Raw genomic sequence first — 15,333 nt, forward strand, 5'->3', positions numbered from 1 at the left:
TGGGAACTGTTGACCGGAAGCTCTGGACTGGGAACTGTTGCCGGAAGCTCTGGACTGGGAACCGTCGCCGGAAGCTCTGGACTGAGAACTGTTGCCGGAAGCTCTGGACTGGGGATCGTCGCAGGAAGCCTGGTGCGTGAGGCCGGTACTGGTGACACACACCTCAGGGCGAGTGCGGGGAGCAGGCACAGGACGCACCTAACTGGGAAGACGCACTGGAGGCCTAGTGCGTGGAGCCGGCACAGGTGGCGCCAGACTGGTGACACGCACTTCAGGGTGAGTGCGGGGAGCAGGCACAGGACGCACCTGACTGGGAAGACGCACTGGAGGCCTAGTGCTTGGAGCCGGCACAGGTGGCGTCAGACTGGTAACACGCACTTCAGGGCGAGTGCGGGGAGCAGGCACAGGACGTACCGGACTGGGGAGGCACACTGGAGGCCTGGTGCGTGGAGCTGGCACAGGACGTACTGGGCTGTGGAGGTGTACTGGAGACCTGGTGCGTATAGCCGGCATCAATTGTACCGGAACTTTAACACACTTCGCACGGCAAGTGCGAGGAGCTGGCACAGGACGTACTGGGCTGTGAATGCGCACTGGAGACCTGGTGCGTAGAACCGGCACAAGTTGTACCGGAACGGGGACACAACTTCAGGGCGAGTGCGTGGAGGAGACACAGGACGTACCGGACTGGGGAAGTGCACTGGAGGCCAGATGAGTGAAAGATGACAGATGACACCGGACTGGTGTCACGCTCCTCAGCACGTCCACTCTGCAGCACTCTCATCGCCACCACCCTGACGGTCTCTGGCTCGTTCCTCGGCTCCGCCGACCACCCCGTGTGCCACCCCCCCAAAAGTAATTCAGGCTGTCTTTTGGGCTTACTCTGTGGCCGCGAACCCCGGCGTCGTCGCTGTCCTCCCTTCTCTCCCTGCGTCTGCTTCCACGGAAGGCTTTCGTCTCCAGCCATAATTTCCTCCCAAGTCCAGGATGTCTTATCCTCCTTTATCTCCTCCCAAGCCCAGGATACCTTCTCTTCCTGGGCACACTGCTTGGTCCTGTCCTGGGCACACTGCTTGGTCCGCTACACTCGCATTAACATCTGCTAACCATGTGTATGTGACTAATAAAATTTGATTTGATTTGATTTGATTTGATTTGTTGTGGTGGGATCTTCTGTCACGATCGTCTAATGAATTAACGGACCAATGCGCAGCGTACGTAGAGTTCCACATGTTTAATAAAATGAAACTCACAAAAACAACAAWGAAGATAAACGATACGTGAAGCTCAAGCAGTGCTCACAGGCAACTACACAGAAACAAGATCCCACAAAAACCAGTGGGGAAATGGCTGCCTAAATATGATCCCCACTCAGAGACKACGATAAACAGCTGCCTCTGATTGGGAACCATACCAGGCCAACATAGAAATAAATGCACTAGAACACCCACCCTAGTCACACCTCGACCTAACCAAAATAGAGAATATAAAGGCTCTCTATGGTCAGGGCGTGACACTTGGTGAGTTCTTTGATTATTTTATGTTTACTAGGCTCTTTTGCTTTGGACGAAATTGCCAATAAAGACTGTTGGAATACAGTTTAGGAGAATATCGAACAAAACAGAGAAACTTTGACAAAGAACAGCTATTTAGAATGAACTGACAAAAGGAGAGGCTTTCTCATTGTAACTTAAGCCTAGATGTCTGTCTCCCTCAGTATTGGCTAGCTCTGTTGTCTCTGCCATGCCACACAGGCCACTGCTGAAACAACCAGCCTATTGTAACTTTTATCCTACAAAAATGAAATAACACAAAACCTTCCATTTTCTCTTCTTGCTCATCTATTTTCTCATGTAAGCTCTTAATGGTGATTACCATGCTCTGGTGAGTTTGCTTGTGTGTCCTCTTTCACTGTAGTACAAGTGCTGTCAGTGAACTCAGTCTCAGGCTGTTAGCTACTATTGATTTTCCTCAAATGAATGCATATAATACAGTGCGGGCTTGTAGATAAAGAGGAAGGGGAGSGACATTGTTATCAAGTGGATCTCAACATTAAGAAACAGCCAGTGTGCCAGTGCCAAGACCCTGTCACTTAGAAACCATTGGCAGTAACTAGAGACCACAGTAACATCCCCATTCACCTTCCCTCAAGACTCCCATCAGGGGATTTGAACAAAGGCCCCCCGACAACAGTCTTGGCTCCTTGGGCCCCCTCCTCCATACACCTAGTGACTGTTTATTATACCGTTGCCAAAGCAAAAACTATGATCAGCCCTCTGTATTCCCATCTTCAATACCATATGACACATTATTTTAGCAGATGCCTCTTCCGTAACATGACATGAATAATAGAATATCAAATGAAATTTAATTGAGACAGTATACAGCTTATCCTTTCACACGCAGATGTCATTGTCTAAAACAATTGTTTAAAAAAAAATCTTATCAAAACGTTGGATCTTAATTCAATGATGTTTACATTTATCAGTGCTTTTCAGTTTTGATGTTTTAATGCTAAATTATGATTCTGACCTGCAAATATGAGGTTGCCCTCATTGAGCTGTCAGATTATGCCATTGGTTGCCTAGTTGAGACATATTCAGGCAGAATAAGAGTTTAGGATTTGTCACATTTAGCGTTCAGAAATTCACTGGGGGCTTGTCAAAGTACAATAGCACATTCACCTATCTTTAAGTGAGAGAGGGGAAGAGGGGAGAGAATGAATGAAAGTATGGATTGGGGAAGAGAGAGGCAGACTGCATTCATGACGTGCTCATTAATGTACTGTAGGTTGTATGGACTGAGGCAGATCTCAAGGCTTGCTTGTTAAATCCATCCATGAATGGCCATTCCTCACATCAAAATAAATCTATGTTGCATTCAGAGAACAGTCTAGTCTCCTATAGTACAGTTGAGTTGCAAAGGTGAAATTCCTCTCTCATTGTGTGTTGATTGTTGTCTAATCAACTATACCCATTACATACAAGAAAATGATCTATCGATGCTATTACCATATGGTCTTGCCTTCACTCAGCTGGTTGAAGGTTGTCCTTGGGGTTTAAAGCCTTTTTGTGGCTTTTGAATCCACTCAGAGAACCACATACATTACAGTGTTTAGAGATCCTGTTCAATCCCTGCTAGCCAGTCACCTCTTATCTGAGGCACCAGCACATGAAGGTATATACGTGTCCCATGGGTATTACATAAACTACAATAGCTACAGTTGTAGATATACCCACTTTAGATATATACCCATTACAATAGCTGAGAATATTGCATTTTGGTTGGAATTGTGGGATTATGTTCATTCAATTTTGTCAGACAGCAGTTGATGTCTATCTGGTAAAGCAGCACAGCATACAGTATGTTCATAGATGTCTGTGTTGTGGCTTACTTGTATTTCCTTTATCTTTTATTCAAGTCAGCAACATCTTGTTGGACCTAAATGTTTGCTCAGCAGGTTTAACATTTAAAGCCTGTGTGTGGTAAATGGAAAGTCAACCAGTGTAATGGACCACAATTGGCATGCCCTAGACTCCTGGATTGATGAAGGGGATTTTAACAGCCGCCAATTATATATTGCCTTCAAACACATGCCCTCACAGTGGCAACCATCTCTGGGAGTGTGCTCACGTTGATCCATAGAGTTAGCCCAGAGTATGAAAACAAAATGTTACTTTGTCTCAGCTTTTTAATTTGTTACCACCATTTTGGCTGTGCCGCTATAGTCAATGCTCTTCACCCTGTGGGTATTGATCTGTTGATAATTAAATGCATATTAAGTGACAATTATTGAGCCAAAGAGCTTTGATGATAATTATTATCACCATATGGAGTGGGCTTTGATCTCCCCTGCCAAGACTCTAGCACTACTGAAATGGTTTCTTTATGTGCTCTTTCTCAATGGATTCCTTCCTAATAGAACATAGTGTAATATTTGCCAATTTTCTTTGTCATTCCACATTTTAATATTGCCCATTGTTGGCATCCCCCCAAAATATCATTGTTCCTAATAGGAAAATGGTTTCAGTTTACATATCCTCATGAATTTCACAAGTTGATAATTGAATGTAAGATTAGAAACGGCAAGCTCTCCCATTGGTATCGCTGTTCTAACACATACAGTATCTAACACAGACATTCCTTTTTTACAAGAAAGTAGTGACTGAACTTTATCTGTGTGAATTTCAAATTGGGTGGCAATCAGATAAAACGTTGGTATTTTGTAAACCCTCAAGGTTCTATTGATGAATCAACCTGTCCTTTGACAAATTACGATATAGACTTGTAGATGATGTTGTTTTCAAAGATACTTTGATCGCCAACAAATCATTTACTATTGTTTGGATTAGTGTGGGACAGTCCCATAGACTAGCACAAAGCTGTATTAGCGGTATTATCCTTTCCATTGTGCTTGCGGGTGAATATCCCTCACATATAGGAGGTTGAAATGTACCCTGTGTCTCACATGGGGGAAAACATGTTGGTTGTATTACTGACTACTACAAACATTAAATCCTTTAACAAATTCCCCATCTCTTTGCTTCTAAGAAGGAAAATAAAAATATTCTCACAGTTTAAACATGATGAACATATGACGCACAAGTGAATGTTTTCTTTTTATATATATATATATATATGAAAGTGATATCTGATACCTTCACAACACAATAGAGTAGCTTTGCTGCTTATGCCTGTATAACAGGTGGGTCCAGTGTACAGCAATGAGGAGGAAGTGATGTCAATCAACAGCAGAACAGGTTAGATTAGTACAGGTGAGCCAGGAAGCAACCTATGCTAATGTCTGTACATAAGAAAGCCTTTCTAGTGTTACAGCTTAGTCGGGAGGACGGCAGTTACATGGGAGGCTATTAGATAACCTATTTCCCTGTCCCTGGACTCACACAAACAGGGAATTAACAATGGGAGACACACATGGATATTCTAGCGACCCAGCCCTGCAAGGTAAATTATTATATTGTCACACTGTTTGTGCCACGATTCTGATCGATCCATTGAATGCAGCGCCTCATCTGTGTACTGCTTTCCCTGAATAGGAGAAGTTTGCTGGAGCAACAGCCGCTCCTCTATTTCCTGGATCTGTTAGACCGCCAGCCGCATGCAATGCTCTATGTTTGTTACTGGTGGCTGGCTCTCTGAAGAGAGAGGAGCTACTTTTTGTGTTTAATAACATTCATATGAGGAAGGTAGGAGGTTTGAAAAAGACGAGCGCTAGCGTTATTCTGTCTCTCCTCTTGCTGGCACTCTCTGCTGGAGGAGAGAAGCAACCCACTAGCTGGCTGTAGGATAAAAAAAACAGGTGCTTCTGCTGGCTGGCTGGCTGCAACAAGGGATAAGGTTTGCTACTCCGTTATACATTTTAACTGACAAAAATTTCACAACCAACATCCAGTCATTTGAGACAATTAAATTATATAGTGGTTAAGCTAAATTTTACAGTCCATTATTTATTTACCTGGTATTTACTTGGAATTACATGGTAAATTGTCAATTACTCAATAATAATTTAATAATTACTCTGTTCTTTTGCTTCTTTAGGATTGATTAAAACAAGCAATATTACACACTATTTGGTACCAGCGAGTTACTATTGTATTACATTCTTTGTAAGTATGAGAAAGTACCCATTGGTACCACATATTAAATCCTTTAATAAGGATTTAACCATGCAAATGCAAATACCAGGCAAACAGGACCGTGAAATAAAGTATAAGCCATTTTAGTAACAGTAAGACCTGTCTGAATTTGGCTTCACCTCTCTCTTGCCATTCTTATTCATTACCACTGTGGCTCAGTTGGTAGAGCATGGCGCTTGCAACGCCAGGGTTGTGGGTTCATTCCCCACGGGGGGACCAGGATGAATATGTATGAACTTTCCAATTTGTAAGTCGCTCTGGATAAGAGTGTCTGTTAAATGTAAATGTAAATTACACTCTGTGTTCGTACATTTGCTTTGTGTTGCTAGCCGAGCTTCTCTTTCTTTCACTACATATACTCTTATATTGGAGATGTCCTGAGTGGTTCAAGATGCTTGACTCATAGTTTTATTTACAGAAAACATTACATTCTGTATTCCTGTCAATGGGCCAACTTGTCTATGAAGGACCCACTGTTTTCAAAGTGGGTTTTGAACATTTTCCATTATTTTTCTCCTGTATTTTAATTATATGAATGCATAATAAAGCTTCCCTGGAATTGTGTGGATTTGTAGTCTATTTTAAGACTCGTTTTTGATAGGGGCTCCTGTCCTATTCTAATTTCGTCCTGTGGAGGTGCCTGTACAGTATGCTGTTCTTCAGCCCAGCGTTGGCATTCCAACCAGGTAGCACATTCATTCAGCTGGCTTAATCTCCTAGGTGGACAGTCAGTGGTGAGGCTGAGGCGAGAAGAGAGGAGAGCACATTTCACTGGGTTTCTTTTTAGGACCCAGGTCACATTGTCTACACTTGTTAGATTGACAAAACACATTGTGCTGTTTTCTCCTCGCCCACTGGGGTCAAAGGTGGATACTTGATTAGTTTCTGAATGCAAATTCACTCTCCTCTATCATAACTAAACCACTTATAATAATTCACATGAAGGCACGGAGCTGGGAGCTAAATGTCAGTTTAGGTTGTACGTGTGGTGTGTTTGCTTGTGAGATGCAGGGTCACATTACAATGAGAGTATAACGTTATTGTACTCCCCTGGCAGAATGTTCCATTTTGTAGTCTGGTTGTTGGCTATGTTATTGTGTTTGCATAATATCAATGAGATAGGGCTCAATAATAAATTTCAGACACTCTGCCACTCTCCATTAGAAAGAGCACTGGGTCAGAAGTTTAGTCTTACCTTTGGCATGAATTTTTCTCAACTTTCCAGAGAGATCATACATTATCTGGTGTTCACCTTTTCTTTTGAAATGTGATCAGATGTGTCTTTTCAGTAACAATGGAGCAGGGAGGCCAGCTACGCTACAGCCTGGTATCTTAGCTGGCTTGGGAAAGCTCTTTGTTATCTGCCCAGCAGAGAGAACGCTCTTTATTATCATCAGACATTGATAAGGACAGGCCTCATCGCGCGTCCGCTAGCTTACAAAGGCAAACTGATACCTCTGAGCTACGTGCCTCTTTGGTACCTGCATTTGGTCTTGCCATATACTCCTGACAGAAAGTTTTGAAGTTAATTTCCTGCAATTCTACACATTTTGCTATGGGATAGAGAGAACATTTTGCAATTTTCTAACACATTTTTTACTGTTTTATAGCTCATTTCCAGGAATTCTGCACATTTTGCCATGACTTATACAATGTTAATATGATATCCGAGTGAGGGTGACTAACAAAATCAATGGGGGCCCCCTGCAGGTCAGGGCCCCTCGGCACTTGGCCTTCGTGCCGGGTTGGTAATTCGTCCAAGAATACTACAAGTTCAGATTGCTTGGTAGACTAATTTACTAATCTAAAAATGTTTAGCTGACATGGGATAATTGAGTGACTATCAGTGACTGACATAACGAGAGGAAAACTCTTGATGCACATCCAAATTTGTTTTCTACTATTCTGAGTTTTGGGGGGGTCCTCCTAGCGGCCAGGGGCCTGGTGACCGTGTACAGTGCATTCGGAAAGTATTCAGACCCCTTGACTTTTTCAACATTTTGTTACGTTACAGCCTTATTCTAAAATTAATCAAAAAACTATTTTCAGCAATCTACACACAATAGCCCATAATGACGAAGTGAAAACAGGTTTTCATACATTTTTGCATAAGTACCTTATTTCCATACATACATATTCAGACCCTTTGCTATTGACTCAAAATTTAGCTCAGGTGCATCTTGTTTCCATTTATCATCCTTGAGATGTTTCTACAACTTGATTGGAGTCCACCCGCGGTAAATTACATTGATTGGACATGATTTGGAAAGGCACACACCTGTCTACAGTGCATGTCAGACCAAAAACTAAGCCATGAGGTCAAAGGAATTGTCCGTAGAGCTCTGAGACAGGATTGTGTCGAGGCACAGATCTAGGGAAGGGTACCAAAACATTTCTGCAACACTGAAGGTCCCCAAGAACACAGTGGCCTCCATCATTCTTAAATGGAAGAAGTTTGGAACCACCAAGACTCTTTCTAGAGCTGGCGGCCCAGCCAAACTGAGCAATCGGGGAAGAAGGGCCTTGGTTAGGGAGGTGACCAAGAACCCGATGGTCACTCTGACAGAGCTCCAGAGTTCCTCTGTTGAGATGGCAGAACCTTCCAGAAGGACAACCATCCTTGCAGCAGTCCACCAATCAGGCCTTTATGGTAGAGTGGCCAGACAGAAGCCACTCCTCAGTAAAAGGCACATGTCAGCCCACTTGGAGTTTGCCAAAAGTCACCTAAAGACTCTCAGACCATGAGAAACAAGATTCTCTGGAAACCAAGATTGAACTCTTTGGCCTGAATGCCAAGTGTCACGTCTTTAGGAAACCTGGCACCATCCCTACGGTGAAGCATGGTTGTGGCAGCATCATGCTGTGGGGATTATTTTCAGCGGCAGGGACTGGGAGACTAGTAAGGATCGAGGGAAAGATGAACGGAGCAAAGTACAAAGCGATTCTTGATGAAAACCTGCTCCAGAATGCTCAGGACCTCAGACTGGGGGCGAAGGTTCACCTTCCAACAGGACAACGACCCTAAGCACACAGCCAAGACAACGTAGGAGTGATGTAGGAGACAATTTCTGGAGAGACCTGAAAATAGCTTTGCAGCGACACTCCCCATCCAAGCTGACAGAGCTTAAGAGGATCTGCTGAGAAGAATGGGAGAAACTCCCCAAATGTAGGTGTGCCAAGCTTGTAGTGTCATAGGGGCTGTAATCACTGCCAAAGGTGCTTTCACAAAGTGCTGAGTAAACGGTCTGAATAGTTATGTAATTGTCATATTTCAGTTTAGAATTTTTTATAAATTTGCAACAAAAAAGAAAGAAAACGTTTTTTTTGCTCTGTCATTGTGGGGTATTGTGTGTAGATTGATGAGGAAAAAATACAATTGAATCCATTTTAGAATAAGGCTGTAACATAACAAAATGTGGAAAAAGTCAAGTGGTCTGAATACTTTCCGAATGCACTGTATGACGCTTATGCCCAGGGTCGGCCTTTTCCGCATGTATCCACTCTTTGAAGGAGGAAAAAATCCAGAGGCTATAATTTATTTGTCAAGTTTTTGTAGTGGAGCCTGAACCAAGAATAGAAAAGTTGCTTGGAAACGTGGAATGGCACGCAAATAGATATTTGAACAGCGTGTGTATGTTAGGCCCTGTCATTTCCTTCTCGGTCCATAAAATAAGTGCTAAGCCTTTTTTAGTCCATGTCTTCTTTATCCCCCTTTGCGGCGAGTATTTAAATATGTCAATTTAAACAGATACAGCTGTACAGGAGTTCCTAATGTGTTTAATCTCACAAGTCCTTCCAACGTGCCTAGTTACTCAAATTTAGAGCATGTTCACATTGAAGCCTAATCTGACTCATCTGTACACACTAATCCCTGGGAAGGCATGCAAACTGTTTTCATGCTCAATGAGAGTGGTCATTTGCTGACTATGGATGTGTGGATGTACTGTAGCTCCAAGATCATAACAAAGACACATTCTGATGTCATGTGTTCACTCAAACGTGAGAGGAAAGACTGATCTGGCACTTCTCAATTTGTCAGCTAAAGAAAGGTCAACAGAAGAGTATTTTATTGAGAAGTCAGTACATTTTCCCCTGCTTTCTCTCTACTCCACAGAGCGAATGGATTTAAGGGTAGCAATTTTCTCTCTCCAACAAAGAGGTGTTCATCTGCTTTAGGGCTGGATTCAATCTGTATCGCAGAAGTATCGTGGAGGATCGGCATTAAAATGTTAAGGTCATTTCTGATTGAGCCGTGTTACAAACCAAATAACTAGCCTGATAATATTGTGGCACTCATTAAGTCTAGGGGTCTTAGGCCTAGTTAACTGGTATGTAACCTGAATGAATTTGTGCATTTACAGTATGTGAGAAATCAGAGTTTGTGGACCATGTTGGATGCAAATGTGCCCAGGGAGACAGCAACTTACCAAGTTTAGGGTCATCTCTGTCTTGACCTCTTGGTAGACCAGTCCAAGCGGATTATTAGGTGTTCAGATGGTGACGAAAATAAACATACAAAAAGGAAAAATACTAAASGCATGCCCGGACTAAAGACTTAAAAACAAACGAAAGGCCTATTGGCCACCAAACAAACTCAGCAGCCTCATGGCTTGCCAGTTGTGACACTGACTGTCGATCACGCTAATTGGCAGCACCTCATGTGCTTATCAACCAGGCTCAACACCTAGACAAGGTTGCTGCTGCCCCCTAGGGGAATGAAGTGTGGAAGTGTATTCTGGATAGTGTGTTTGTCTATGTCCTAACACTAACCTTGTCCCCATATCTTAACAGCCAACATATGCATTCACATTTACCATGAATGCAGTTGGATCTTCTGCGATACTTCTGCGATACAGATTGAATTCAGCCCTTAGTTTATTTAATTTACAAATACTCACTGGCCTGGCATGTCCCAGTTAACCCAGTGTCTGTAAACATGACTGTGGCACTCAGTCAAACCATTCGAACAGTCACATGCATCACCGATGCACCGCTTAAATGTCACGGCAGACTACCAAGTCTTTTCAAATACAGCAGCCGCTGATCTAAGACCTTACTTCTCAGCGCAGTCAAGATATAGAACACAGGATTGACTGCTGACGTAGACAGATGCCTGCTTCTTTATTCATGTATTTTCTCTGTGTAATTTCTGTCGGTTGTTAATGTGCTGTAGCTACCACTCCCTGGTTTGTCCTGGGTTTCCTGCAGTACAGTTCATGAACTCCTCAGGCAGATTTATTGGTGTGTCGATAGAGTCAGCGCTGCCTGCTATGACATGGCTGATCGCCGTTGAACATGTGGAGGGAGGCAGCCAGCCCCCATCCAGAGCTGGGGTCAGGGGGTCAGGGATTTTGGCTTAACTGGCACTCAGCCACTCACACATCAGGATTGCTGCTAGAGGAGGAACAGGCTTAACGTTTGTCCATGGAAATGCATTTTATGTACAGTACAAGAGCATACAGACTCCTGTCATCATGTTTATACTGTACCATTCATTCATAACTAACTATTGTAGCAGAGTAAGCTATAGAAAGAATAACATTTCCACAAAAAGTGTTATTGAAACTTTTATTAGCTGACGAGACTCAAATGAGAGCTTCACTGAAACAAGATACAGCTCCCAAAGAAAGAACAAGAAGAGGGCCTATCTGATTTAGTCAGCTACATTGATTAAAAGGCACAACAGTGAACAGCATTGATTATCACTTGAGCACAGATATTTTCCTAATGACAGCGTTCCCTTAACACTTGGCGCACAACGACTTTGAGATTTTAATGATGCAAACAAGTCCCATGCTCGGGCTCATTAATTAAGCAGACACTACAAGATGTTGACTAATTGATTACCTCCTATGATCAAATTACAATAGTTGAAAGCAACAGCTCTAAATATGTAGAAACCCCCGACCCCACCCACTCCTCAACTGCTACAGTGTTTATTAACCCCATTCTCCCTCATTCTGTGGAGAGAGCCTAGTAAGACCCCATACAAAACAATGATGCATTTCAGCAAAATGACAAAGGGTTATCTGCCTTATCTTTTATCGTTTGAGGTACAAACATGCCGATATGGCATGTTTATCAGCCCATGCCTGCATACAGGGCAGGACACAATCCACTGGTTTTAACCTGGCCATACACATGGTTCAGTAGGGCCCAGATGGCTGGAGAGTCAAAGCCCTGCCGTGGCTCTGCTGCTCCTTCTCAGGTCTCTTAAGTACTGGGTGATCTAATGGGACTGGAAGCACCACTAAGGCTTAGGCATGGGCCCATGAGTCTCAAGCATCTTGCACTTTAACTCCCAAATTTCGTGCAGGCGACCCATATCTCTTTTAGGCCTATTTAGATCAATTTAGAGATTTTGTCGTGATCTGCAGGGCCCTCATTGTCTAAAGAAGCGACCATCCCTTGCCTAGTGAATTTAATGGGGAAGGAATTAACGCGAGTTGGAACATGTCTGACATGGAGTGTACAGTATGAGCTGATCAAGGCCTCCGTGTTGGATCTTTATGTGTGCTTTGTCACTGATCACCCCCTGTGCAGAGCAGAGCTCCAGTCAGAGCCTGGTTCTGAAGAGGTTTTCTGCCTCTCTCTATTTAATTACCTCCCCTGTCTGCTGTTACCACCACCTCCATAATTACATATGAATTTGGAATCCGGGCCTTGTGTTATGAACCGCGGATACTGGCTGTGACATTCCTAACTCGTATTATTAAGAGATCTAACATGGCTACAGGTGATTATAGTTATTAATTATCATCTGTTGGCAAATAGGTCAAGAGAAAACACATTTATTCTCATGTATTTCCTTTCAAACATTTAATATATTTTTTTCCAGAATGAGCCATAGTAATAAAAAGTGGCCAATGTTTGGGTAGGTTAGTGCCTTTGCTCTCTGTGAGTAGTTCTGTATCAACAAGGGATGAAACAACAAAAAAGCAATGCGTTATTGACACTTCACCTGCTATTCAGAGAGAGAAGGTTAAAGTATGTTTGTGTGCATTTCTGAGTAATGCAACACAGTGCTTTCAAGTGTGTGCTCCTCCACTGGCCAACTGATACTAAGAGCTGATATGAATCATTTAGTGCTGATGGATGTTCTTCTTCATTTGAAGCAGGAAAGATTCTGCTTGACTGAACAATACCTTCACACCCAAACCCTGAGACGTCTCATGAAGACTGAATAGAAAAAAGACCATGTGTAGAGTGTAGATGAATACTTTAGAGTCAGGGTGTGCTAACAGGAAACAGAGCKGTGATTTAAATGCAGAGGCAGCAGCCATACAGTCAGGGGTGGACTGACCATCTGGCATTTCGGGCAAATGCCAGATGGGCTGGTACCTTTTTAGCATAGTGGGCCTAACTTGGGTTTTTTGTGCAAAATTATCATTATCTGGCACATAGTGAGGGCCTCAAGGAAAAAATGGGCCAGTGTGGGGGCCTCGAGGGGGAAAAAACGGCATCAGTAGATGAAGTAGACTATTTGAGAAATATTTCTCATTCACTTTTAAATCAGCCTATTTAATGGGAACCTGGGTAATTTCACTCAATTTCCTCTCAGCGTCTGCCCAATGTTCTACTGTGACACATTTTCCCCCATCACTCTTGAAGAACATGGGGACATTTTGTTGTAAAAAAATATTATGGTTTTGAATTTTGGTTTCAATATTTTTTTCCACATTAAATTCATTATGAAATAATTACTTTTAAATTATTTTAGCGTTTCCACCAGCCAACACCTGCCTTTTCCCTGACACTGGGTTGAATGCTGTAACAACACAGAATAAAACTATTAATAAGAGCTCCATGATGTTTTTTATTTATTTAWCCSTTATTTTACCAGGTAAGTTGACTGAGAACACATTCTCATTTACAGCAACGACCTGGGGAATAGTTACAAGGGAGAGGAGGGGGGATGATTGAGCCATTTGGAAGCTGGGGATGATTAGGTGGCCATGATGGTATGCGAGCCAGATTGGGAATTTAGCCAGGACACCGGGGTTAACATCCCTACTCTTACGACAAGTGCCATGGGCTCTTTAGTGACCACAGACAGTCAGAACACCCTTTTTAACGTCCCATCCGAAAGGCACCCTACACAGGGCAATGTTCCCAATCACTTCCTTGTGGCATTGGGTTCTTTTTTTAGATCAGAGGAAAGAGTGCCTCCTACTGGCCCTCCAACACCACTTCCAGCAGCATCTGGTGTCCCATCCAGAGACCAACCAGGACAAACCCTGCTGAGATTCAGAGGAAAGCCAGTAGTGGGATGCAGGGTGGTATGATGGTAGTGAATGCCCATTACTGCTTGTCACTTATTAACCATAGGGTATTCACATTACTTTAATAAAATATTTCAGTTGTGTATATTACTGCATTTTTTTACTATTTTTTAAAACTTCTAACCCTAACCCTTAAAGTCATCATCTCATCTCTGCTCAGGCAGTAGCAGCCAGCCAGACAACCATCTAACGTTATCTCTGTGAATGAATATATCATATTTAGCTAGGCTAGTAGTAGCTAGCGGGCTGACTAAATAAATGTATTAGTTCTTCAAAGTAGATTGGGCATACTTAATAAGATTGCTTATTACCAACTACTTCAACTATCAATCGGGTAGAGCTACTTCACCTGTCTCTATCCCTGTCATCATTGTGTTGTGTTGTGCCATTCCTCTCTCATGTGGTCTCATGTGGTCTCATGTGGTCTGTGTGTGTGTGTGTGTGTGTGTGTATCTGCCTCTGTCCGTGGCCGGATAAAACAGACGCAATGGATTATGGCCATTGTGGTTAATTACCAAGTTTCTGCGCTGAACTAGMTTGAATATTTGTCTAATGAAAACTATAACTTCAAATCAGACCAGCGTCCTACATATTTCTTAACAATTTATCATGAATTATTTGATTTCTCTCTACAGAAACGGCGCGTTGAACTCACAAAAAAATGAAAAAATGAAATGGAATGCAAATGTAATGTAGTCTGTGTGTAGCTGGTGTAAAGGAGTCYGGCGCATGACAGCAGATACTGTATTAGTAAATACATGTATTTTACTCAAAATAGACAAATACAAATACAAAATAAGCGAGCCCACATAAACGGACCGTATTACATAAAAACAATCACTCACAAACAAACATGGGGGAACAGATGTACGGCTTCCTCTCTCTCTCAACGAGAGGAGGAGTAGTGATTGAACCAAGGCGCGCGGGTTTGATGACATATTTATTTACAGAAAGACGAAAACAACGAACTTGGACTATAAAACTAACAAACAACAAAAACGGAGTAGACCAAACCTGGACATGCGAACTGAGACGGCTGAGTACGCACTGTAGCCTGTTACGTGGTGCCGGAACTGGAGCACGCACTGGGACTGGAGACACGCACCTTCAGGCTAGTGCGCGGAGCAGGGACAGGGCACACTGACCTCGTCAAAGCGCACTATAGGCCTGGTGCTGTGGTACCGGCACTGGTGGCACCGGGCTGGAGTGCACGCACTCTCAGGACGAGTGGGGAGAAGGAACAGTGCGTACAGGGCTCTGGGAGCGCACAGGAGGCTTAGTGCGTCGTGTTGTCGGAACTGGAGGCACCGAACTGGATACACGCACCATAGGAAAAGTGTGTGGAGGAGGAACAGGCTCTGGAGACGCACTGGAAACCTGGTGCGTAGTGTAGG

The 15,333-nt window shown here is 43.1% G+C and overlaps 1 protein-coding gene across 2 annotated transcripts in view; it reads left to right on the forward strand.

The window, feature by feature from the left end:
- The first annotated feature begins 4,837 nt into the window (after window positions 1-4,837).
- The window catches only part of LOC111975853 (inactive N-acetylated-alpha-linked acidic dipeptidase-like protein 2), a 310,771-nt gene continuing 300,275 nt past the window's right edge, over window positions 4,838-15,333 (forward strand). For both annotated transcript variants that reach the window (XM_024004505.2, XM_070447599.1), the window contains exon 1: window positions 4,838-4,965. In XM_024004505.2, the coding sequence (XP_023860273.1) occupies window positions 4,923-4,965 (43 nt within the window). In that variant the 5' untranslated portion in view covers window positions 4,838-4,922. The remainder of the gene's footprint in view (window positions 4,966-15,333) is intronic.

The sequence above is a fragment of the Salvelinus sp. IW2-2015 genome, linkage group LG16 (genome assembly GCF_002910315.2).
Source record: "Salvelinus sp. IW2-2015 linkage group LG16, ASM291031v2, whole genome shotgun sequence".
Taxonomy (NCBI): Eukaryota; Metazoa; Chordata; class Actinopteri; order Salmoniformes; family Salmonidae; genus Salvelinus; species Salvelinus sp. IW2-2015.